The sequence below is a fragment of the Schistocerca serialis genome, chromosome 9 (genome assembly GCF_023864345.2).
Source record: "Schistocerca serialis cubense isolate TAMUIC-IGC-003099 chromosome 9, iqSchSeri2.2, whole genome shotgun sequence".
In the NCBI taxonomy this organism is placed as follows: domain Eukaryota; kingdom Metazoa; phylum Arthropoda; class Insecta; order Orthoptera; family Acrididae; genus Schistocerca; species Schistocerca serialis.
The window spans coordinates 102916756-102943768 of record NC_064646.1 but is presented as its reverse complement, the minus strand read 5'-3'; the positions used below and the strand labels follow the sequence as shown (position 1 = coordinate 102943768).

At 38.8% G+C, this 27013-nt stretch overlaps 1 protein-coding gene across 5 annotated transcripts in view; it reads left to right on the top strand.

The window, feature by feature from the left end:
* Positions 1 to 3968, top strand: part of LOC126418503 (TBC1 domain family member 4) — an 885912-nt gene extending 881944 nt beyond the window's left edge. For all 5 annotated transcript variants that reach the window (XM_050085291.1, XM_050085295.1, XM_050085292.1 and 2 more), the window contains 2 exons: positions 1202 to 2157; positions 2250 to 3968. In XM_050085291.1, coding sequence (XP_049941248.1) covers positions 1202 to 2157; positions 2250 to 2265 — 972 coding nt within the window. In that variant the 3' untranslated portion in view covers positions 2266 to 3968. The remainder of the gene's footprint in view (positions 1 to 1201; positions 2158 to 2249) is intronic.
* Positions 3969 to 27013: the final 23045 nt, after the last annotated feature.

Genomic DNA, 27013 nt, shown 5'->3' with positions numbered 1-27013 from the left:
TCGCACCCTCTATTATTGGGATCCAGTTTTATAGTTCAGTGGCGGACAGCACATCCGTCTGCTAGCAGCGCAGTACAGTGGCCAGTGCTGTAAGCTCGCAGCTTGACTAACTCAGCTGACAGTGCCACCTTCCAGCCTGTGCTGTTGGTTAATAACTTGGCTAGAAGGTCATAGTACAGTGGCTGGCTGAACTGTGCAATCGCTTGTTGCAGTCACTACAGTAATAAGGAAGTTACACTTTTGAAAACATCAAGTTCATGTAGTACTTTGCAAAATGTTCCAAAATAATTGTCAGAAAGCTACATGTATTAGATTGATCAGAACCACTTATGCATTATAGAATTGTATTAACTGTATTACAAAAGAAGAGGTACGTTTTGGTAATTATATGAAAAAATAGAGATAAATTTGAATGTGAACAGAGGGATTAATACTGTTGCAAATTTACTGCGCATATATTCATATATGATGACAGGTTAAATAATTTGGAAAGAAAGAATAGATAAAGGGAGCAATTAAAAGGTTACATATTTGCAACATAAGGAGAAGATAGATTGCTACTTAGGGGTAAAGATAACACATTACATTGCATACAGGAACAACTGTGTGCAACTTAATGAGTCATCTTCACAGTAAACAGCAAGCTATCTTTTCCTTATATTGTAACAATATTATGAAAAGGATAGGTGTTACTCACCATATAGCAGAGATGGTGATTCACAGACAGGCACAACCAAAAGATTGTCAGAAAATGAGCTTTCAGCCAACAGGGTGTTCATCAGAGATAGAACAAAAAAAAAAAACACACACACACACACACACACACACACACACACACACACAAGCTAGTGGCTCTGAAAGCTTGCCTAATTATAATCTTTCATATCTGTGTTCTGCCGCCACTTGGTAAGTAGATTTCTTTATCTATCCAGTTACCTTATTTTGTCAAAAATTGATTCTTTTCATAATATTGTTGCATTCCCTCCTGGATTTTCCATTGTTGAACTTTTTGGGGTTTCCATTGTTTGATAAAGCATATTTGTGTATTCTTACCTAAAGAACAAGAAGCAAACGTCGAGCATTAAATATTAATACAATTGTTTGTTTTAATATGTATTTTCTCTTCTCCATTGTTCATACCATAATCATCTAGGTTGTTTTGTAAAAGATACAAATCTTTTATATCAAATTTCTTGTTTAGATTGCTACAAGTGCTACCCACAGACAGCAACAAACCATCAACAAGCTGGAAGCGCAAGTTCGAAGCTTGGAAGTGAGCATTACAACTATGGGAAATTTCATCTCAGAGCTGGTAGACACAAGAAAGGATATAGAAATTCCAGGAGAAGTACGGCGCTTAATTCAGCAAGTCGCAGTTGTAGAGAGACGCAAGTCTACAACACAGAAACCAAAGATTGAAGCGCTTAAAACGCCAGCACCAAGTGTCATTGAGACACCAGCCACAGAAGTTCAGAGGTCGAGTTCTGCTGCCGACGAGCTGAGTTCACAGCATCATGGACATGCTCCCTATCCCCTGAAGTCTGCACTTAGTTCCCCAAATCTTTCTGCCCGTCTCACTGGAGTGTCATCACTTTTCAGCAATACTCACAATAATAATAAACAGCAGAAACCGAATGCTGTTGCTACCTCCGGTGGCCCTACAAAGGCTTATTCTCAAACATCAGACACTCGTCACATGGGGCAGAAGATGGCTAAGCCAAATGGTATTGTAAAGACAGAGAGACAAAATGCTCCAGAGACAATTAAAACATTATCTGACACATCTACATTGAAATCTGAATCCCCTCTGGCATCCAAGCCAAAGCCCCTTCGGCCGTCTCAGAGTTCCTATGAGTTGACAACTCCGATTGTGAAGCTTGTTGATGACAGTGGTGACAGTGGAAATGTGACTCCAACATCTCCTTCCACCCAAGTTCATCCGCTTGACAGCTGCCTGGGTGTAAACTTTTCCTTTAGTGGGACAACCAAACTGAAAACAATAAGACCACTCCGTGCAAATCTACAGCGGAATCCAAGTTCAGAGAGCCTAAAAATTAATCCTGGAACAGACGGACTGGACATGGTCAATTTGAGACCGAAGGAACAACAGCCCCTTGTTGTTGGTGTCAATCCACAGAGTAATGGTGTTCTCACGAGGTAACCTGAGCTGTGCTAATGTAATATTGTTTAAATATAATGTAATATTGTTTAAATAGCACTGAAAAATAGTTCATTTATTTGATTTTCAGTTTTAGCTCCAGCTGAAATGTTAGTATCAAATCCCTGAATCTCAGAATACCTAATCTGATGAGTCATGTGGTATTTGCAGTCTGCCCAACAAAATCGAGGCATTTCATATTGGTAGTGTTTGCATAATGTATGTTCACTATTTACTGATTTATTTCAGTATAAAATCAACAGTAAGTGTATTTCAAACTGAAAATGGAATTGAGTGTCTGCTGAGGCAGATAGTTGGTTTATTCAGTGACTCACTAATGCGTTTTTTATTATTTGTTCTATTTCTTGTTTCTGGTGCAAATAGATTATGTCTATAATGTAAATGATGTGTCAAAACAGCGACTTGCTAGAAGTATTAACCTATGTCCATTCACTCAAGCTTTAACCTTGAAGTTCACCTGCAGTGTTCCTCCTCTTCCATCTCCTAATGTTACAGAAATCTGTCGATCTTCCAAACTGAATGTATTTACCTAATTGTCTTCCTTATCAAAATGTAGCCACATTCCAGAAACATTGATGAAACTGAATGAATATGTGAGTTCTAAGCATCTAAGAGGACAGGCCGCACAAATTATCATAAAATAAATCATTGTTTTGCATGTATATATTCCCCATTATAATTTTGAGAATTTGGGATTTGAAATTCTGTTCAGCTCTAGTTTTCATACAATTGTATTGGCAGTTTTACTTTTCTAACATTTCCTTCCCACCAAGCATATCAATTTCTGCCCTGCAAGATGTGAAAAATGACCAAGGCTAGTAAAAACCATGTGATACATGTTTTGAATCTTGCCAGTATTGAAACAATACACATCAGTAATGGAATTCAGCTACTGAAACACATGAATTCTCTAAAGTTTAGTAGTAACATCCAGTTTAACATTTTTATTTCTGACACCATGACTGAGAAGTCCTGTGGCTTTTGTGAAACTGGTTTATAGGATTGTATTATGATTTATTTAACATTTTCAGATTCAGAATATTTATTTTTGTAGCCAAAATATTGATATTATAGTGATAGTGAAATGTATGACAGTTTTTTCAGATGCCAGTATTTTTCATGGCTTTAGAAAGGTTATAAAATGCAGGTCAAACCTGAGATGTATTTTTTTCCAATATTTGTATTTCAGACTATATTTTTCATTGTAAAAACTCTTCTTTAGCAAAAACAGTTATCCAGAAGTAACTAAGATATAACTTTAATCTTGTTGTCATTATTTTTTGAAATTTTAAGTGAGAAAAGGAAAGATCTCTGTTACAAATTGTTTCTGACACATATACAGTATCGTTAGTATGTAAATATACTATTGTCAAACCTTGTACTTAACAGTTCTGTTAACTGTAAAGTATGTACATGTATATATATTTGTGTGTGTGTGTGTGTGTGTGTGTGTGTGTGTGTGTGTGTGTGTGTGTGTGTGTGTTTGAGACAATGGCTTCAGATGTACAAGATAGTAAGGAAAGTATGAAAATGTGTGTGATGTGGGGAATACTTGGTGTGAGCAAATTCATTTTGCTGTGTGTACTATGGCACCAAATAGTCATTATGTCTTAGTTGAAACTGTGATTCATTACTGTTGTTAGATTGTAAGATATATTAATAGCAGTATTCAGAGAGAATGATGACATGTTGTTGTTTGCGTGTTACCAGTAACTCAGTGTAGTATGTGAAACACATATCTATACTATGTATGATATTTACTTAATAAAATTTTTATTTCAGTTTTCAAGTAGTGCTGTTTCTTTCATTTATTGGCTGATTTTAAGCAGTCATAGTTCACAGAATCCTACAACAGATATTTGATTATTAAATATCATTCAGAATTATGAATAAAGGCCAACAAGATTTCTAAGTAGATTCGTGGCTCTCCTCTGCTGTGGTACAGGATGACAAAATGTCCTTTGCCAATAGCCAATACTAAAGCTTTTGTTAGTTACAAAAGCTGTGCAGGGATAGAAAGAAAAAATAGCCACACATAATACCCATTGGTGGCAACAAAAAAGTGTGTATTGGTTACCATGGGGCATCAGAAATGCTGACACACACACACACACACACACACACACACACACACACACACTCACTCTCTCTCTCTCTCTCTCTCTCTCTCTCTCTCTCTCTCTCCCCCTTCCTCTCCCAGCCCCACCTTTTTTTGACAGGTTTGGTGTGCCTGCCAAGAATTCCTCTCCTGTGACAACCTCTTCATCTCAGACTAGCACTCGCAACTTACATCCTCAATTACTTGTTGTATTTACTGAAGTATCTATCTTTGTCTTCAGTTTTTACAGCTTCCTCTCTAGTACCAAATAAATTATTCCCTGCTGTCTTAACGCATGTTCTAACATCTTGTGCTTTCATCTTGTCACTGTCTTCCATATGTTCCTTTCTTTGTTGATTCTGTGAAGAATCTCCTCATTCTTTACTTATCAACCTTCTGTAGCATCACATCTCAAATGCTTCAATCTCTTCTCTTCTGGATGTCCCACAGTCCATGATTCATTACCATACAATGCTGTGCCCCAAAGGTACATTCTCAGAAGTTTCTTCCTCAAATTTGGCCATGTTTCATACTAGTAGACTTCGCTTGGCCAGGAATGCCATTTTTGCCTGTGCTAGTCTGTTTTTTTATCGCCGTACTTCCTCTGTTGTGGCTTATTTTGCTTCAAAGTTGACAGAATTCCTTTACTGTGTCTACTTCATAATCATCAATTTTGCTAAGTTTCTCATTATTCTCATTTCTGCTATTTCTCATTACTTTCATTTTTCTGTGGTTTACTTTAAGTCCATATTCTTAGTTATTAGACTTTTCATTCCGTTCAGCAGATACTGTAATTCTTCTTCACTTCCAATGAGGAAACCAACGCCATTAGTGAATCTTATCATTGGTATCCTTTCACCCTGAATTTTAATACCACTCCCGAACCTTTCTTTTATTTCTATCATTGCTCCTTCGACATAGGTAGGAGTGAAAGACTGCATTCCTGTCATACACTCTTTTTTTTTTAATCCGAGCACTTCATTCTTAGTCATCCAATTTTATTATTCCATCTTGGTACTTGGAAGTATTGTACATTACCCCTCTTTTGCTATAGCTTACTCCTATTTTTCTCAGAATGTCAAACATCTTGTACCATTCAACAATGCCAAATGCTTTTTCCAGATCGACACGTCCTATGAATATGTCTTGATTTTTCTTCAGTCTTGCTTCTGTAATCAAATGCAACATTAGGACTGCCTCTCTGCTGCCTTTACCTTTCCTGAAGCCAAACTGATTGTCATCTAACAGATCCTCAATTTTCATTCCCATTCTTCTGTATATTATTCTTGTCAGCAACTTAGATGGACGAACCATTAAGCTGATCATATGGTAGTTCTCACCCTTATCAGCTCTTGCTGTCTTTGGAGTGTGTCAATAATGTTTTCCAGAAAGTCTGATAGTATGTTGCCAGTCTTATAGAGTCTACACACCTACTTGAATAGTTGTTTGATTGCCTCTCACCCACAATGATTTTAGAAGTTCTGATCGAATATTATCTATCCCTTCTGCCTTATTTGATCTTAGGTCTTCCAAAGAGCTTTTAAATTCTGACTCTAATACTGGATCCCCTATCTCTTCCATATAGACTCCAGTTTCCTCTTCTCCTAAGTCATCAGACAATTCCTCCCTCTCATAGATGCCTTCAAAGTACTTGTTCCACTTATCCACTTTGAAATATGGTCACTACTTTTTATTTACTTAAATTTGACATATTTTGTGACAGTACCTTTTCCGTAAAATGTTTACAAGGCGATATTTGTCTTGGCTTCAGTTGTCTAGTGGAAGTATGATTCCACAATGCAGTTTTGTCGGTTGCAGAAATGACCTGGTTCAACGTGTTCGCCTCATTTTTGGTGCTTCAAATACCATTTTTTCGAATGTGGTTTCTTCTTAAAGTTTATATAAAAAAAATAGTAACATAATTTTATTTTCTTTTTTTTTCCCACTTCCAAATTATTTATAACGGTGACCTGCACATTGTTCTACCGTCAACACCATGGACACCAAGAGTTCACTGCCGACTGAGTACAGTCAAAGACGACTCCAGTGTCAAAGACATTTTACACAACACACAAGCTTCCACTTGTAATCAGTCTCTTTGATATTCTTCATCACAGTTACTAATAGTAATCAATATGCTTTCACTCTCAAAAATATAAGTAAATTAACATATAATAAGGCAAATTATAATAAAAAATTCTGACAAAAAATATAAGAAAACATTTACAATTTGGTATCGACAAATCCGGTAAAAAATAACACATCTCCCAGATCCATTACAACTCTCTCCTCTGTATTTAACATTGGAATTTCTATTGCTCTTGTAATGTTACCTTTCTTGTTTTTAATTGCACTAAAGATTGTCTCGACTTTTCTATATGCTGAGCTAGTCCTTCCAGCAGTCATTTCTTTTTCTAATTCTTCACAGTTTTCCTGCAGTCGTTTCACCTTGGCTTCCCTGCACTTTCTATTTATTTCATTTCTCAGCAATTTATATGGCTGTATTCCTGTCTTTACATGAAGATTTTTGTACTTCCTTCTTTCACTGATCAGTTGAAGCATATTTTCTGTGACCCAAGGTTTCTTCATAGTTACTTTTCTTGTATGTATATTTCTCTGGCCAGCATCTCTGATAGCCTGTTTTAGAGATGTCCACTTGGCTTCAACTGAACTAGCTACTCTGGTATTCCTTATCACTCTATCCACATCCTTAGTGAACTTGAAACTTGTCTCATCATCCCTCAGTATGTCAGTACATCACTTCCATGTTGAGTCTTCCAGATGATTCTCTTAAACTTTAGCCAGATTTTCATCATTACTAAATTGTTATCTGAGTCTATATCTGATCCTGAGTACACTTTATAATCCAGTACCTGAATTTGGAATCTCTGTCTGATCGTGATGTACTCCAGCTGTAATCATACAATGTCTCTGGGCCTTTTTCACATATACCTCCATTTTTGTTCTTAAATAGAGCATCCACTATTACTAGATGAAATTTATTAGAACTCAATTATTCTTTCTCATCACCGAACAAGGTGGCGCAGTGGCTAGCACACTGGACTCGTATTCGGGAGGACGGCGGTTCAATCCCGCGTCTGGCCATCCTGATTTAGGTTTTCCGTGATTTCCCTTAATTGCTCCAGGCAAATACCGGGATGGTTCCTCTGAAAGGGCACGGCCGACTTCCTTCCCTAATCCGATGAGACTGATGACGTCGCTGTTTGGTCTCTTCCCCCAAACAACCCAACCCAACCCTCCTTCCTCACTCCTGCTACCAAGCCCCCATTCTCCTGTAACCCTTTCTTCTACTCCTTTCCCTACTAACACGTTCCAAACCCTCACGATTATCAGATTTTCATCTCCCTTTATGTACTGAATTACCTGTTCAATATCCTCATATAATGGGTGTATCGAAAAGGACTTTCCAACTTTGAAAACTCATATTGATTTATTCATTTGATTTATAGACATAGCTTTGGTGTCATTTTACAGCAGCATTCATATTTTTTTTTCTTCCCCCTATACCTAAACAGGCTGCATGTGATGTCCATTGGTTATGTGGCACACATCCCATCTGAAGTCCATTTCGTGCTAAACTTCCTGCAGCGGGTCAGATGTGAACTCTTCAATATCTCTTAGCTCTGGTAGAGAAGCTAGTAAGGGTGGAAGAAACACAGTATCCTTGATGAATCCCCAAAAGAAAAGGTTAGGGGGTGTCAGGGCCAGTGAACATGGGGGCATGCAATTGGCATACCACTAACATAGAAAACAGAGTGTTAGGAAATGCCAGACATCGAAAAAGTTATTTGGTAGTGCACCATGTTGCATAATATGTATGGTGCACTTTTGGTCATCATCAATCAAGCGGATTAAAAAGTTTGCCATAGTGCACTATTCTGTTAAGTTCTCTCTTAAATAGAGAAAGGTCCATAAACTTTGCCCCTGCTCAGTGCACAAAACACATTTTGGCTATAGTGTTCATGTTCCAAAGTTCTTATGAGTGATCCTATCAGTGTCTTTTAGTTCCTGCACAATTGTAAACTTGTAGGATTGAGATGCGACTGTTTTCTTAACACATGCCAGTTATATGTAGGATACCCAGCTCTTGAGAAGCATGCCGGGTTGATATTGTAGGACTCTTCACAAAGCTTTGTCTCAAATGCTTTACAATGTTGTCAAGTGCACAGGGATGACTGGAGAATTTGCTATGTCATGTCCAATATCTAGAGGCACCTGTTTGTGGGGAAAATTTTTGCCCGATTTCGTCATTTTTAAAAAGTTATTTCGGTATATTTTTCGCTAGGTTTTTTTCCATTTCGTCAATAATTTCGTTAAATTTTATTTCCACTTTTCAGCAGTAAAAGGTGTGGTGTCACCGCCAGACACCACACTTGCTAGGTGGTAGCTTAAATCGGCCGCGGTCCAGTTAGTACATGTCGGACCCGCGTGTCGCCACTGTGTAATCGCAGACCTAGCGCCACCACCAAGGCAGGTCTCGTGATACGAGAGAGCACTCGCCCCAGTTGTACGAGAACCTAGCTACCGACCAGATGTACGAAGCCTTTCTCTCTCATTAGCCGAGAGACAGAATAGCCATCAGCTAAGTTAATGGCTACGAACTAGCAAGGCGCCATTAGCCATACAGTGATTGTACTTAAAGTCTCCTGTGTATCGTCAAGATCGATGTACCACCATGATTAATTAAAGATAAGTATTAATCCTGCTCCGTACTTTTCTTCCTAACATTAATTACGTATCCTGTTCCAGTACTTCACGCCCGTCTGCGTTAGTCTAGCTTGCCTTTTCAGCCATCTCAACTTCACGGTGTCGGCCCAGATACCGACACAACAAAAGGTACAGGAAATACATTTATGGCACATTTGCAGTGAAAAATCTTTTGTTTTACATAAATTGAAAAAGCATAAAAACTATAAATCATGAAAGTTTGGAAAACATTTATTCTGTCCTAGTCTATGTACACAACACACAAGTCAGCCCGAGAAAGACAAGGATACGATGACTTTCATATTACTGGGAGTCAGAGCTGTTCTCCTGTCAGACATTATGTTGCAGTATCTAGAAAATGATATCTCACTATCAACATTACTGACTGGGATCCACAAAGCCTCTGCAACAGCTTTACACAAACCTGGTATGTATTTGTTCATCCATTCTCTCAGCTTCGGATAATCAGCTTTTTCCATCGGAATGTTAGCCTCAAGGAAAGCTCGAGTAGTCGATAAAATGAATTAATCTTTATCATTTTTCGCTCGTTTTGCCCCTGCAGTGACTTCCATGAGCGTAGCTTATCTTTTTATACCAGTAGTTGTTAGTGCCTTCTCCTTGTTCTTCTTATGGGAAGAACTGTTATTAATGTGTTTCAGGCACGTGTCCTTCCTCTGCCACTCAATACGCACATTGCAGTATTTGCACATAAGTATCTTCCTAGCTGGCCGTTGTGGCCGTGCGGTTCTAGGCGCTTCAGTCTGGAACCGCGCGACTGCTACGGTCGCAGGTTCGAATCCTGCCTCGGGCATGGATGTGTGTGATGTCCTTAGGTTAGTTAGGTTTAAGTAGTTCTAAGTTCTAGGGGGACTGATGACCTCAGATGTTAAGTCCAATAGTGCTCAGAGACAGCCAGTACCTTCCTACTTTTGTCGAAAACATAAAATCCTTCGGACGAAAATTCCTTTTCTCGGTCGAAAACTGTCACTACCATATTAATCATCTGTAGCATGACAACACAACACAAAATACCACACTCAATGCACCAGCGATCCACAACGTTTTCCAACACGCAGTACTGAATACACCGCCAGAACATTGTAGAATGTCTTTGGAATACTCGATATATTATACATATCGAAATGGTGTACAATCGATATCCAGACTGTATTACCATAACTCCAATCGAATTTCCGCAGTTAAGTTCAAATGACGAGATTTTGCAAAGTTTTGTGAATTATTTCGCGATTTGGCTTAAAAGTAAATAGTTTCGCGTTTTCAGCAAAATGTGTGAAATTTCGTGAAAATTTCACGATTTTGCACTTTGCGAAAAACAGGTGCCTCTACCAATATCCAATTTCAATAAAACACTAATGCCACTCATAAATAGTTGGCTTACGTAGAGGATCTTTACCATACTCTGTACAAAAATTAAGTTTCACACTTGGTGTTGACTTTGACTCTTCAAACCAAAACACATGGCAAGCACACTTGGGACTGATAAAAGCAGCCATCTTCGCTGCAACTGCCACTAGCACTTGTACTAGCATACCACATGATTCAAAACTTGCTCAGTTTTCCTTCAAAATGACACCAAGACTAAGTCTGTAGGTCATAAGAATAAGTTTGAAAAAATTTCCAAAGTTGTAAAGTCCTTTGTGGAACACTCTGTACTTCCTCTATCACTTCATCTCCTGCTTGTGACTGCAGCATGTATACCGGAACTACTGTTGTCAGCATGAGTTGCTGTCAGTTCTGATAATAATAAACTTGTCACCAAAGTGTTCGTAACAACTCACTCTCTGCCCTACCTACCTATTCATAATGAATCCTATTATACCATTTTCTGCTGCCGTCAACATTATCCTATATTCCTCGGACCAGAAATCCATGACTTTTTTCCGTTTTGCTCCACTGACTCCCACTACATATAGATTGAGTCTCTACATTTTCCTTTCCTGATTTCCTAGCTGCCCTATCATGTTCCAGCTTCTGACATTCCACTTCCCGACTCATAGAATGTTACCCTATTATTCATTATTGCATTGCGTCTTTTTCTCATAAATACCTCCCTTCTGGGATTCCCCTGCTGGAGATCCAAATGGGGGACTAGTCAAGAATCTTAGCAGAATGAGGACAACTTCTTATACCGGAAGTCTTCGGCCACCATTTTTGATAATTTTTATTCAAAATTTAAGAAATGGTTAGGTCCTAACCCAAGATCTTGGATACTGATTATTAGTCAAGACACTACCCCCGTATGCCATATTATTAGTAAGAAAAGGTAAACAAATGGATATTGTTAGTTGTATGGGTAGAATACAAAGTACAACTGTCAAAATACAAGGCAAGTTCTCAACAATCTTCAAACTATTTCTTATGTATACAGCCATGCATATGCCATATGGTCTGTAACACATGAACTGTCTTTTTACAGTTAAAAGTTCCTTAGTTCATGAGATATAGACCCTTAATTAGATCTCGGTATTTAATCTCAAACACTGTCTTTCATAATCATAAATGTGATACTTACCTGGCAGATCACAAACTGAAGATTTCATTCACATTCCTTAATAATACTAGTTTTGGGTATAGGTATGTAACTTAGTAAATGAGGCAGAGCAAGCAGTCAAATGTAGTTGATTGATGAGTATCACACACACACACACACACACACACACACACACATGTGACTGCAGCAAAACTGACATATGATAGTCCCAAACCTAGTGTGACTTTTTGACCTATTGCATGTGTGTTTGTACTAGATACCCACCAATCAATGTCTCCATTCTGAAATTTGTGCTATTGTGGGATAGAATTTGTTATAACATGGGAGGAGGCAAAAAGGTAAAATGCTGTTGTAACCAAAGCAGAGCAATATTTATTTTATTGGCTACTCGTGACTTCCAGTATACAACGAGCAATAATTTTATTCAATTTCAGTTATGATTTGATAAACATATAGTTTATCATTAATTAGCTTAATGACATGCAGGGGTAAGCCAATTCTGCCTTGCATTTTCTCCATCTTCCCATCTTGAATGTTATTACATCTTGTTGATTACTTTTATACACATCACCCGTGTAAGTGCCTCTATTGTAAAAAGTCTGCAGCTCATGGTCTCACAGTCGCGTTCTCAATTCCCGAGCAAGGGGTCCTGCTTTCGATTCCCAGCGGGGTCAGGGATTTTCAGCTGTCTTGAGATGACTGAGTGTTTCTGTTGTCCTCATCATTTCATCATCATTCATGAAAGTGGTGAGATTGGACTGAGCAAAGGTTGGGGATTTGTATGGATGCTGATAACTGTGAGCAGCCCACAATCCAATCCATCATCATCATCAATTGTAAAAGACACTTATAATATTGTGGGATCAGTTTCTGTATACTCTTATATTTTCAAAAAAATCTATTTTAAAAAAATCCATCTCCTTCCTCACTTCCACTTTCTATATGTTACACAAGTGTAACCACCTCAGATGTCACATTATGGCTTATCACTGCATTTCCAATGAAAGAATTTCTGTGCTGGTTCATCAGCACCTCTAACACATCGCCCAGAGCCTGACTTCCTTTATCAAATACACCAACCATTTGCTCTATCCCCCCATCAACAGTTCCTAATTGATTGCCACCAGCTCCCTGCATGTAATGTTGATTCCACCTCAATATACACCAATGTTACTCCAGCCTACAACCCTGCCACCACAAAACGCCGTGTTTTCCTAGATACCAAAACAAACCTACATCACCAGGCCTCCTTTTTTAAGCACTGGAGTTGTCTAATGGTCATTGAATATATCACACTATAAATGAATTGTCAAAATGAAAACAACGAAAGTGTTTAAAACAGTAACAATAATTATTATTATAATAATAAATATTAATCATAAAAATTTACTTCACTTTACAAAGCTTAATAATGGGTAAGCGCCGGTGGTCTGTCACCTTTGGCCTACTACTACAAGTGACAATCACCCTGACAATTGACTGGAATTATTTGGAAAACCCACGTTAGGACAGAATAAATAAACAAGGTTCTGTACAGTTTACATTGACAATCTCATAACCAAGTAGATGTTTTGTAACTAATTCTTAGCTTGTGAAATGGAGAGCTACATGTAGTTCTTGATGTAATACTACATAGTGCTTTGATGTTCATTTTTGGGCTGAAAATATTTTTTTGCCTTCAATAGTTTCTTCAGCATATTGCCCTCAATGTCAAGAAATGACCTGTAGATAATATTCCAACAGGAAGGTTAGTGACATTTAGTAGCCATTAAAATGTGCCTCCCATGAGATCTTCTCCATTTCCCACTTTTATTCCTAGAAACCTGAGGCTTCTGCTTCACTAACTGTGCAACTGTTGTAGGGGAGCTTTATGCCAGCATGGAGAAACTGGATGTACAGTGTTTTACTGTAATCATAAATTGTCCTATTAATTGTGAAACAAGCTGCTTCACTCCAGAAAATGATTTGCTGTATCATTCAGTTCGTGGCTTGAATCTATAATACACATGAAAAGCTGTATCCTCATCCACAACTATTTCTTCCTTGAGGGTATGATAAACAAATATACTGAACTGTACTAAAGTGGAGGAACTCTACTTGGTCTGGTATCAATCCTAGAGTAAATAAATCCTTTTTCCTGTTTTGCAATTTACTTTAGGACAACAGTTACCTAGCAAATACCAAAATTGCTTAACATACTGTGTTTTTCAAATTCTTATTATTCAGGCAGTAGTGTACATTTTGCTGAGAAATTTTACCGTTACACGAGAATGTGATACTTAGTTTTTTAGTGCCACTTATTTTAAAAAACTCAACACTGTCAATAGATTTTTGCTGGAGTATTAACCCATACTGATAAAGTACAAAGGCTCCTGATTGTAAAAATGTGTTTGATTTTATTTAATAAGCAACAATTATGAAATTATATTAATTTCGGCTTGCCATTGTTTTTATAAAAAATAACAATGAGTACTTCCTAATTCCACTCCAGAAAAGTAGGACATGGTTGATTCTTACGTAAAAAGACATGAGTTCTTGATAAATACAAGAAAATCAATATTAATCATGTTATATTATTGACTATAATTACATGAGTGCAAACTGTAGGAAATAAGTGTGTGGGTTGCAGACACACTTGGATGACATATTGTAGCACACTAGTTGATTTGCACAATTATATACAGAGAGATGATAAAAACTCCCATCCAGCTAGGCGTAGAGTGGTGTTCTTGTCACAAGTAACCTTCTGTACCACCTGAAACATCCTGGTGTGTCACTCACTATTTTGGTCATTTGGAGATGATAACTGTTTACACACCACAATTGGACCAAAACTATTTATTCTATAGAAAGTTGTTGTTCACCCAAATGAATATGAGCACCACTTTGCTTAGCTCAGGGATTTCCATCTCATCTTCTAACGATATCATCTTTGAGTTCAGCTGCTACTCTCAACAACTACTTTCCAACTGCTGAACATAAAATTATTTATACGCACTTATGCCTTCTCCTCATCTGGTGATATTCTTATCTATTCGGCACACAGCCTGTTTTTATGCTTTCTATAAATATGTCATTTCCTTTGGCATACCGGATTAACAACCACTCACCATGCTGACCTCCATTCAACTACTACACAACTGAAAGACCACTGTAAAGCAAAGATACCATACATACATCCCCCCTTCCACTAAATCTTCTTTCAATATTAGCAAGATAATTTGGAAATCAGCAGGGGAAAAAAAGAATTACAGATACAGAGTGTTCCAGGAAGAATTGTGAGTATTCAGGGATGTAACAGAAACAGTAATTCAAAGCAAACTAGTCTGGTAAACAAAGACTGTAAAATGGCTACCTTATTTTGCAAAGAGCTTGCAGTAAAAGAGATTCATTTCACACTATCAGAGATGGGTGCTCATAGCTCTTACGCATCTTAGAGCCTGTGTGTACAAAACGTTTTTGGTTTGAATAATCATTCTTGTCATATCCCTGAATATTTACCATACGCCACTATCGGAACTTCATGAAACTATGGGAGCTGAAGCAGAAACATTCCACGATGCCCCTGGAACAAATTCTGCATTTTGCTAACTGAAACTGACCAAGGAAAAATGTATTACATTACTTATTGAATGCCCCTCATAGTTTGCCCAAGTTTTACAGGAATTGTGGCAGATTATATGGCCTTGACAAAAACAGAAATCAGTGATTTCTCACTAACTCAAACTCTGGAATAAGCACCATCCCAAAGACAGCAGCTCAGTTCATATCTTGAATTCTCTCCTACAGCTCCAGACAGCAAGTGATACCCAGTGTATGGTACTACCAATTGCAACAGTCGATTTGGGTCCACACATCCCGTTTACTGGGATATTCACTGTGGCTGACATCCACAAGGCACTGTTGGGCACAGACTTTTTACTTGACTTACACATGTGCCCAGATTAGACAAACAGCAAACTTCATCAGAGCAATAATGGAGAAGCAGTACTTGGCATTGTCGGCAGACCACTTTTGCCTGCATCTGCCAACTAGAGAGATTCCTGCAGGTCATCGACCAAAGAGTTGTGGGATGCTTACCATTCTGTAAATACACAGCTGATCATTATGCAACAGACGTATGCAAGAATGAAGGCGGAACCTTCAAATTTAGTGGATGAAAACCTGGTTCCGCACAAACTTCATTGGACAAGAGCAGCAGAAAGAAAACGTCAGGCATCGGCTGTCATGGCTGTAGATTAGCATAACATCTAGCACCGAATTACCTTTGTTTTCAAACTCCCAACTTGAAGTACTTTTGCAAGATATGGACAAACTACAGAGTATGAAAAGCAATTTTAATAGCTTTTCCAGGAAAATAAGAGGTTTATTTATCTGGAAGAGTGACTAAGATCTTGTTTACATTGGATGGCGTGGACACAGTGGGCAGAGAGGATGTAAAACGGATGCACAGGGATGCAGTTTGAAACATTCACAAATGGAAGACAGTTTTACATGCCTAGACTGGCATATGAGGATTACAATATTGGTCTCGATTCCTTGTAGACCCATTCTTCCTGGCATAGGAAACCAGTTAATAATTGGCGAGCATTAGGTGATGAATGTAGTGGACTATGGCAATAGGACATAGTTTGGAATATGGAGGTTCCAGTTGGTCCAGGGAGTGCACATGGACATCAAAGTAGTTAAGCTGACTGCTTGCGATAAGTGGGAAATCTGGATTCAAGTCCTGGCCTGGCACAAATCTTCACATGTCACCAATAGATAGTAAACCGATACCTATTACAGCTAATGTCAAAGAATTCACAGCCAGTGAATAAATTTCAAATTATTTTCTACCACTGTAGATTGTCAACATTGTATGCTCTTTAAAGTCAATTCACATATGTGCTGATCGGTTGGGATCATCAATGACCATCACAAAGGAAAGGGGTCTTGCAGTCTCCCTTCTGCTCACAACCACGGATTTCAAGAGGTAACTTTAGAGCAAATACAGGTCAGCGATTGAGATATTATTGAATCACCACCTCCTTCCCCCCCCCCCCCCCCCCCCCTCCCCCGAGATACCAGTGCTCTGTCATGTGCTTCCCATCTTCCTGCAACACATGGCTTTAGGGACAACACAGTCCACAGAATCAATACCCAGCAAGGACGACGTCTTTCATAAAGCTCAACATCTAGTGCCAGCCAAGTTACACATACTTAAAGCAGGTATCAAATATTTGTTTAATTCTGGTATTGTGTGACCATCGGTGGACTTCTCTCATCCTCCTCGTACCTGAACAGCATGGCACATACAAAATGTATGGGTATTACAGTTCAATGAACCCTCAAATGGTACCTGGCATGACCAATTCCCAATATTCAAGATTTTACCTCTCATTACCTAGCATGTCAATATTTAGTGTTATTGACTGAAATGGCATACCTATAGATTCCAATGGTCCCAGACAATATTTATAAAACTGCCATTATCACTTCTTTCAAACTATATGAATTCCTGTACATGCCATTTGTGTTAAAATATCGCCACCCAAACTTGACAGTGCTTCACTGATAGAGCCCTCAGTAACCTCCATTTCTGCTCTCCTGATTGTTTTCTTCTTTGCTTGAACAGCACAAAGAGCACCTGTGCCTGTTCTTCAATGGGCTTGAATCAGCTGGAATACTTGTAAACAATGACAAATGTCAGCTACATAGACCGGAGGTTACTATTGTAGCCTACTTGGTGATGCTGAATTTGCCTCATCGAGGAACATAAAGACTCTGGTAAACAGACGCCACGACCAACAACGTTTCATGAACTGTGGAGATGGATGGGAATGATAAACTTTTATCAGTGTCATATTCTATAGGCAGTGAAGATCTCGGCACCACCGATTAATACATTAGATAGTAAGAGGGTCATGATAAACAACCCCTGCAGTGGATCTTGGAGGTGCAACCTACATTTGGTGCAATCAAAGATTGCCTCCACAGTGCTGTTACCTTCATGCACTCATTACATTCACTGCATTGGTCCATAATAGTGGGTGTCAGTGAAATTGCAATTGGTACAATCATACAACAGAGGATAGAAAACCAACAACAATCAGTTTGATTCTTTTCTCAGAAACTCACAGAGTTGCAGCAGAAGCGATCGGTCTACAATAAAGAGTTGTTGGATCTATGTGAAGCCAGGAAACCTTTACGTGAGGGCACGAGGGACACAATCTAACAAAGTTTACTGTACAATGGCCACTGGTGTGCACAATAAGCAACCCCAGTAATAGCTGCACTCCTTGCCTTTTCTGTCACCTAGACTACATTGGACAGTTCACAACAGACATTTGCCGTGTTAATGATGCCAACAGTGTAGATGCTGATTTTCTGTCTTGCATTCACACACTGAGTGTCACGATAGATCTTTAGCAGAATGGTGGAGCCACAGATGACAGCACTCTTAAAAGGACAGCAACACTAGGTTGACTATGGTGCAAGTACCCATTCATGGCATGGACATGCATGTATGTTGTCATACTTTATAACACAGGGTACATCCTCTGTCCCTCAAAATTTGCATAGAAAAATTTTTGCTGACTTACATCACTTGTCGCACCCTGCTATCAGACTGACCACAAAGGTAGTCACAGATGGGTTTGTGTGGCCCATACGTGAAATCCAATTGCAAGAATTGGATATGTATGTGCATCAGCTGCCACGGGAGCGAGGTCGGCCATCACACATTCCGCAGCATGGCAAAAATGCAATACCTAAAGGAAGATCACAGCACGTACACCTAAATCTAGTAGGACCACTGACTGAATCAATTAATTTCTGTTACATATTATAGGTATGGTATCAGCCACAGATAGTGACCTGCTGGGTAGAAGCATTGATTTATCAGTACACACATAACAAACAATGGAGCACCACTGCCATACAAACTATCATTCGGTAAGACAAAAGTTAAAGAACATTTAGCTGGACAACATGATGTTTTTAGTAGATTGCAATGTGTGATGGACAGTAAGAATCACACAGTTTGTGATGTGAAAAATGGGAGATTATGTTCCTCCTCCCACACAGGTGGGTAACCACGTGGAAAATCTGCACGAATATAGCATGGCATAAATCTTTGATCTTACTGAGTTCACTTATGAAACCAATTAAGCTACCTGAATACAAAACTGTATTTATGCTTCTACTAAGGATTTTTGTGCGAATTTTGACCACCAAGACAATGCGCCATATCCATTCCATTGTACTTCTGTGCCGGAACCTATACATATGAATCTGTTTCTTCCACCAAATGAAGCCCACAAACTGGTTTACACAAGAAGAATCCATATTTTTTTCCTGCACCACACACAACCAACATGGTCCCAATTGGTAACACCCTCAAATCTCTCAACCTAGTACCACACAGATACAATTTTCATGATATTTCTACACCATGGCCGTTATTTCAGTCTGATTATCCACAGACTTGGTTTGCTATCACATAGACTATTCTGACTACTTGTGACATTGTCGATGAGATGTAAAAGTTTTCTGCCTTGCTATGCAATACTAGTGACTATACATATCTTATCAGTGGTGTGAACCATACTCCTCTAATCACATTAAAATCTGAAACAGCAAAGGTGAACCTACTGCACTGGTTGTCCAAATTGCTGTATCAACAAGTACGGCAGGTGATTAGTTTTGAGAAACTAGAGAGCAGAGCACCTTCCCAGTTCTGGAGGCGCATGCAAGAAATGGGGGTACATTCTTATGCCCGACAATGCATTGTGGGCTACATTGTCACTTAAATTGCCTTCCAAAACACAAGATTCCTTGATGTCAAGTGAGAGCAAAATGCGAGAGACCAAACCGTGAATTGCTGACCAAAATTTTGCACTCCTGCATCATCGTCACTACAAAGGGACCAACAGCAATTTACAATGATAGTAGCTATTATGCACCCCATTACAAGGACTGGCAACCGAAGTGAGATGAATATGTCCAGAGGGACAAGGTGTTGCAACAGCAGTCTCACAGGAATCCTAGCGATCAGCGGTGCACGGTATACTGGCCCCCCCGCCAACCTGACTGACAGTTACAATTAAAACTGACAGAAGACATCCTGGTTGTGGTTCCATTCACATTTCAGAGCAAACACTCACTAATGTTTTACACTTTGCATGTACCCAAACACTAGTCATGACCGCCAGTGGGTGTTACAGATCACTGCTCGATTAAAAAATGACACCATTTTAAGCATGTGAGCCAAACCAGTTTGCCTCAATTATGTGTTTCTTGACAAAAATACAAATCAGTAATTTCTCGTTGACCGGGGCTCTGAAGTAAGCATCATCCCAAGGGCAGCAGCTCAGTCGCATATTTCAGGTTCTCTTCTACAGCTCCAGGCAGCAAATGACAGCTGAATTAGAATGTATGACACCATAAATTGCACAGTCAATTTGGGTCTGCTCTCCCCATTTACTTCAACATCAATGAGCCGCTGTTCGGTGCAGGTTTATTATGACACATCCATCTGTGCCTGGATTAGATAAACAGCAGACTTCACCAGAGCAACAGTGGAGATGCAGTGCTTGGCATTGTTGGCAAATAACCTTTGCCTGTGTCTCGCAACTAGAGAGATTCCCGCACCTCATCATCCAAAGAGCTGTGAGACACTTAAAATTCTCTAAGGACACGGCTGGTCACAACAAAACAGACGTGTGCAAGAAAGAATGTGGAACGTTCAGTTTTAGTTTTACACAAGACTTCATTGGACAAGAGCATCAAATTAGAAAAGGTCAGCATTGGCTGTCATGGTTGAAGATTAGCATAACATTCAGCACCAAATTAGCTTCACTTTCAGACCTCCCAACTTGAAGCACTTTTGCAATATGTGAACAACTACAGAGTAAGATGCACAATTTTAGTGGCTCTTCCAGGGAGGATTTACCTGGACAAAATGTTACAGTCTTGTTGTGGCTGGATGGTGTGGACATGGGGCAGAGAGAACATAAAACAGATATCAGGGACGTGGCTTCAAACACAGTCAGTGACCGTGAGGGAGAAAAGGGATCCTCGACACCTTCCTTCTCATAACAACTGGGGACTTCGGGAGGTAACATCAGAGCAAATACAGGTCAATGAGAGTAATGCTATTGAACCACCACTTTCCCCCAGAGCTACCAGTTGCTCTGTCCTGTGCTTACAACATGTGGCTTTAGGTACAACACTCTCCACAGAATCAGTACCTAGCCAGGACCCCACCTATCATAAAGCTCAACATTTAGTGTCAGCTAAGTTACACATTCATAAACAACTATTGAAGATTTGTTAAATTCCTGTATTGTGTGACAACTGGTGGGCTTCCCCCATCCTCCTGGTATCTAAAAAAGCATGGCACATACAGAACGTGTGGTTATTATTGTGCAATGACCTCTCGAACAGTACCTGACATATCCAGGTCCCAATATTCATAACCTGGCACGTAAATATTCAGTGTTACTGACTGTAAAGATCTCAGTGGTCCCAGATGATATTTCAAAAACTGCCATTATCAATCCTTTCAAACTATTCAAATTCCTGCACGTGCCATTTGTGTCCAAAAACGCCACCCACTCTTGACAGTGTTTCACTGATAGGGCCCTCAGTAAACTCCGTTTCTGCTTTCCTGATTTTCTTTTCTTTGCTTGAACAGCATGTCAAGGCAAGATGGCGTCGAGTGAAAGTTTTTCGTGTAGTCATGTCTCAGTTTCTTTAAAAAATGATAGTGAGGTTTATAAAATTTGCGTGAAGAAGGTCAAAAGAGGTATCCTGTGTGTCGACTGCAAGTACTGGTACCACGATAAATGTGTAAAAGTCAATTTGAAATATATAAAAGACGAACATGTCTGGACATGCCGACAATGCTTCGTAAGTGCCACGGAAAACGAAATAATGAACACGCTAAAGCCAAAAGAAAAAATAATAAGCGCGTTAACAGATGATTTAGTGTCAATCAATACAACATATCAAGAACTTATCGGGAAAAAATGGCTCTGAGCACTATGGGACTCAACTGCTGTGATCATCAGTCCCCTAGAACTTAGAACTACTTAAACCCAACTAACCTAAGGACATCACACACACCCATGCCCGAGGCAGGATTCGAACCTGAGACCTTAGCAGCAGCGCGGCTCCGGACTGGAGCGCCTAGAACCGCACGGCCACCGAGGCCGGCACTTATGGGGAAATATGAAGAGTTGGAAACGAAATATAAAGCAGTGGATCGGAATTATCGCCTAACTCAAGACAACGCCGTTGTTAATTGTCATTCCGCACAAAAAATGTGGCGTGTGCCAAAAAAAAAAAAAACAAACAAGCAAGAGCTACATGTAAGTACAGCCCCAGTGATATCATCATCAAACAAATTCTCAGCACTAGTAGCGGATTGTGGTGACACAACAGACATAAACGAACCAGAAAGTAATCACAAAACTCCCGCTAAAGAACCAAGAAAGAACTTGCCAGCCTTAAGATGCACCAGAGGGCTCCTTCTGTATGCCAACAGTCGTGGAAAAGATCTTTCCAAACGTTTTCACGAATGTATGCATTCGCGAAAATCAAGCCTGGTGCAATGTTAAATGCAGTGATGGAGAATATTACAACAGACACAAGTCAATTGAACAAAGACGCTCACGTTGTGATTATTGGTGGCGGCAACGGCGTATACAAAAACGAAAGCAAGACAGCCCTGTGATGTTTCCGTAACACATTACCAAAACTATTTCAAACGAACATTGTCATCACAAACGTGCCAGTGTGACATGATTTATCACTGTGGTCGTGTGTAAACAGAGAGATTCAACACTACAGATCCGACCTAAAGAAACTGTGATAAATTTAGCCATGTACGTTTGATAGACTTAAGTAAGATGAGTCGTGATGAACACACAAAACACGGTTTTCACTTAAACAGGAAAGGGAAGGCCAAACTAGTTTCCCACATAAGCAAACCGTGCGAGAAACACAGTGTTGAGAAAGCTCCAATTGCTCTGGGCTACAACCACGAAACTTTTTTAGAATAAAGAGCCATAATAACAGTTTTCAGGGAGTATTTCGGATATGACTGAGTCCCGTTCAAGCAAAGAAAAGCCAGGCTGGAAATAAGTGATCAGTCATTGCAGGACAGTTCTAAAAAACCAGTGTATGCAAAATGTGGCAAAAATCAAACAATTTTGATTCGTGCAAGGTGGTAAATAAACAAGAAGGGATAACACCCTTAAAGTTAATGCACTTATATGTGCAATATATCAGAAACAAACTAGACATAGTACAAATATTCATAGAGGAACACTTGCCACATGTACTAGTAAAAATAGAACGTGGGCTAAAATGCAGTGAAATAATATAGATTAGAAGGTTACATACGGGTACTAGCAAATAGTTATTGTAGGCAAAACCGTTAAGGTGGTGGTGTGGCAGTTTATGTTAATAAGGACATAGAAGCTAAAAAAAATTTCCTTTCTTGAGCACCACACCGAAGAAGGATCAATTGAAATGACATTTATTGTACTCCACAGTAATGATCTTAAGTTACCAAAGCATAAAGTGATTGGAGTATATAGGCCACCAAATGCTGGTGTAATGCTGTTTATGGATAAACTTAGTAGTGTTGTTGGTCAGGCCGGTTCTAATGACCTTACTATATTAGGTGTCTTTAATATAGATGCAAACTCAAACAGTATAGTAAACTTGAAACTCAGTGGTGTACTGAGCTCATACAATCTTGTAAATATAGTGAACTCTGACACCAGAGTAACGGACACATGTTCCATTAGAATAAATTATGCTATAATCAACAAAGATGTTATAGATAAGGTAAATTACAGTAACTTAGATTTTCTTTATTCTGACCACTTCTGTCAGGTGATAGAATACATAAATTCAGTTGTGTCTAAAATAACAAAAATTGTACTACAGAAACGAATGCAGAATACCTCAAATATTAATGCTCTTAAAGACAAACTAATGAATGAGAAATGGGATTCTGTGTACCAGATAAAAGGATCGGATGAGAAATGGAATGTATTCTACTCACCCCTACTGCATCATTATGTATATAGTAGTCCAAACAGAGAAATTGAAATCCAGAAGGTAGTTAAACACTGTCAAATTGGAAGTAACTCTAGATTAAAACTCCCACCAAATCTGATTAGGCTCAGGCAGCAAGTACATGATCTAAACCAGCTTTATAAAGCTACTGCTATGCAGGTTTTCAAGGAAAAATACAATAGGGCCAAGCAAACTTTTAAAACTGAAATTGTTAACCTAAGGAAGCAGATTAACAGCAAAACAATAGAACAGTCTGACAACATAAGCAAAGCATCCTGGAAGGTGATTGACAAATGCCAAAAAGATCCCAACAAGATGAACATGGAACATATCTGCATAAGACATGATGATAACATAAAAAAACCCGGATACTACATGTAATATTTTTAATAACTACTACATTTCTGGTGAACAATCAACCCATCTTATAGATTCACACGTAGAGAACCAGTGCCATCTCACCGAGTGTACTGAATTTGAATTTGTGGAAGTGAATGAGCAGGAGGTTCGCAGAGCAGTATACATGCTAAAGAAAAAATGTTCATCTGGATGGGATGGTGTATCCAGTGCTATTACTAAAGTGTGCTTAAAAGAAATCTCTAAATCTCTTACTCACCTGATTAATTGCAGCATTAGAGAAAACATGTATCCAACGGTTCTAAAAATGAGGGTACCATTGTATAAAAAGGAAAGTAAGGAAGATGTCTCCAACTCTAAATCTCTTATTCACCTGATTAATTGCAGCATTAGAGAAAACATGTATCCAACGGTTCTAAAAATGAGGGTACCATTGTATAAAAAGGAAAGTAAGGAAGATGTCTCCAACTATAGACCAATATCATTAATTCCCACTTTTAGTAAGATATTTGAAAGCATTATCCTTTCTGAGCTAAGTGCCATTTCACAAAACATAAACTGCTTGTAGAATCGCAGCATGGCTTCAGAAAAGAGCTAAGTACAGCCACAGCAGTTACATAGTTCATCCATGAAGTTTACTGTCGGTTTGACCAGAAGTTGCAGACTGCAGGTATATTTTTGAACCTGACAAGAGCATTTGATACAGTAAACTATAGGGTACTTCTTAAAACTCAAGGTCTTATACTATTGGGGATCAAGCCATGAATCTTCTAACCACATACCCGCTGAATCGTAAGCAAAGCACTAAATTGTCATACAAACTAGGTAATAAAATCGTGAACTCCCAGTCCACCAGTGAACCTGTATTACAAGGTGTACCACAGGGCTCAATCCTTGGACCCTTTCTCTTCCTTATATATATTAACGACATTGCACAACCCATTAACTCCCATATTGTAAGCCATGCAGATGACCTGTCAGTCTCATTCTATGGAAGTGAATCTAATGAGCTAGAGTCTCTTGCTACTAGTGGTGTAACAGAAGTAACAAAATACTTCAATGATCAGGGATTCAAGGTGAATGTCACCAGATTTCAACTACTGATATTTAAAACGGGCAGTTCTCACCACAACAATACGAATAGTGTGTGTAATATCTCTGCAACAGAAAATGGTAACTATAAATTCCTGGATGTGTATGTTGATGAAAATTTGCAGTGGACGTACCACATTAATTTCATATGCAGAAAAGTCAGTAGTGTCATATATCTCCTCAGCCAGCTTGCAAAGATAGTTCCTAGCCAAACACTGAATCTTTATTTATTTATTTTTTATTTATTTATTTATTGTTCCGTGGGACCAAATTAAGGAGAAGTCTCCATGGTCATGGAACGAGTCAATACATGAAATTATAACACGATATTAGAAACAGATAAAATAAAATGTAAAAAAACATATTCATGTGACAAGTCGTAAGTTTAAATGAAGAAAATCAACAGTGTAACACTGGAATTTGCTTAATTTTTTAGCTCTTCCAGGAGCTCCTCGACAGAATAGAAGGGGTGAGCCATAAGGAAACTCTTCAGTTTAGACTTAAAAGTGTTTGGGCTACTGCTAAGATTTTTGAGTTCTTGTGGTAGCTTATTGAAAATGGATGCAGCAGAATACTGCACTCCTTTCTGAACAAGAGTCAAGGAAGTGCATTCTACATGCAGATTTGATTTCTGCCTAGTATTAACTGAGTGAAAGCTGCTAACTCTTGGGAATAGGCTAATATTTCTAACAACAAATGACATTAAAGAAAATATATACTGTGAGGGCAATGTCAGAATTCCCAGATTTTTGAATAGGGGTCGACAAGAGGTTCTCGAACTTACACCACATATAGCTCGAACAGCCCGTTTTTGAGCCAAAAATACCCTTTTCGAATCAGAAGAATTACCCCAAAAAATAATACCATACGACATAAGCGTATGAAAATATGCGAAGTAGACTACTTTTCGTGTTGAAGTGTCACTTATTTCAGATACTGTTCTAATGGTAAATAAAGCAGCATTTAGCTTCTGAACAAGATCCTGGACATGGGCTTTCCACAACAGCTTACTATCTATCCGAACGCCTAGGAACTTGAACTGTTCCGTCTCGCTTATAATATGCCCATTCTGTCTGATCAAAATATCGGTTCTTGTTGAATTGTGAGTTAGAAACTGTAAAAACTGAGTCTTACTGTGATTTAGCATCAAATTATTTCCCACAAGCCACGAACTTATTTCATGAACTACATTATTTGATACTGTTTCAATATTACACACAAGATCCTTCACTATCAAGCTGGTGTCATCAGCAAACAGAAATATTTTTGAATCACCTGTAATACTAGAAGGCATATCATTTATATAAATAAGAAACAGCAGTGGCCGCAGTACCAACCCTTGGGAAACACCCCACTTAACAGTGCCCCATTGGGACTGAACATCACTACCACTCTCAATATTGCGGAGAATTACCCCCTGCTTTCTGTTCTTAAAGTAAGAGGCGAACCAATTGTAAGCTACTCCCCTTACTCCATAATGGTCCAACTTCTGCAGTAATATTTTGTGGTCAACACAGTCAAAAGCCTTCGTTAAATCAAAGAAAACACCTAGAGTTCGCAACCTTTTATTTAATCCGTCCAAAACCTCACTGAGAAAAGAGAATATAGCATTTTCAGTTGTTAAACCATTTCTAAAACCAAACTGAACGTTTGACAGCAAATTATGTGAATTTAAATGCTCCAGTAACCTTGTATATACAACCTTCTCGATAACTTTAGCAAACACTGATGGCATAGAAATAGGTCTAAAATTGTCAACATTATCAATGTCTCCCTTTTTATAAAGTGGCTTCACTACCGAGTACTTTAATCAGTCAGGAAACCGACCACTCCTAAAGGAAAAGTTACAGATATGGCTGAGAACTGGGCTAACATACATAGAACAATACTTCAGTATTCTGCTAGATACCCCGTCATACCCATGAGAGTTCTTTGTCTTTAGTGATTTAATTATTAACTCAATCTCCCTCTT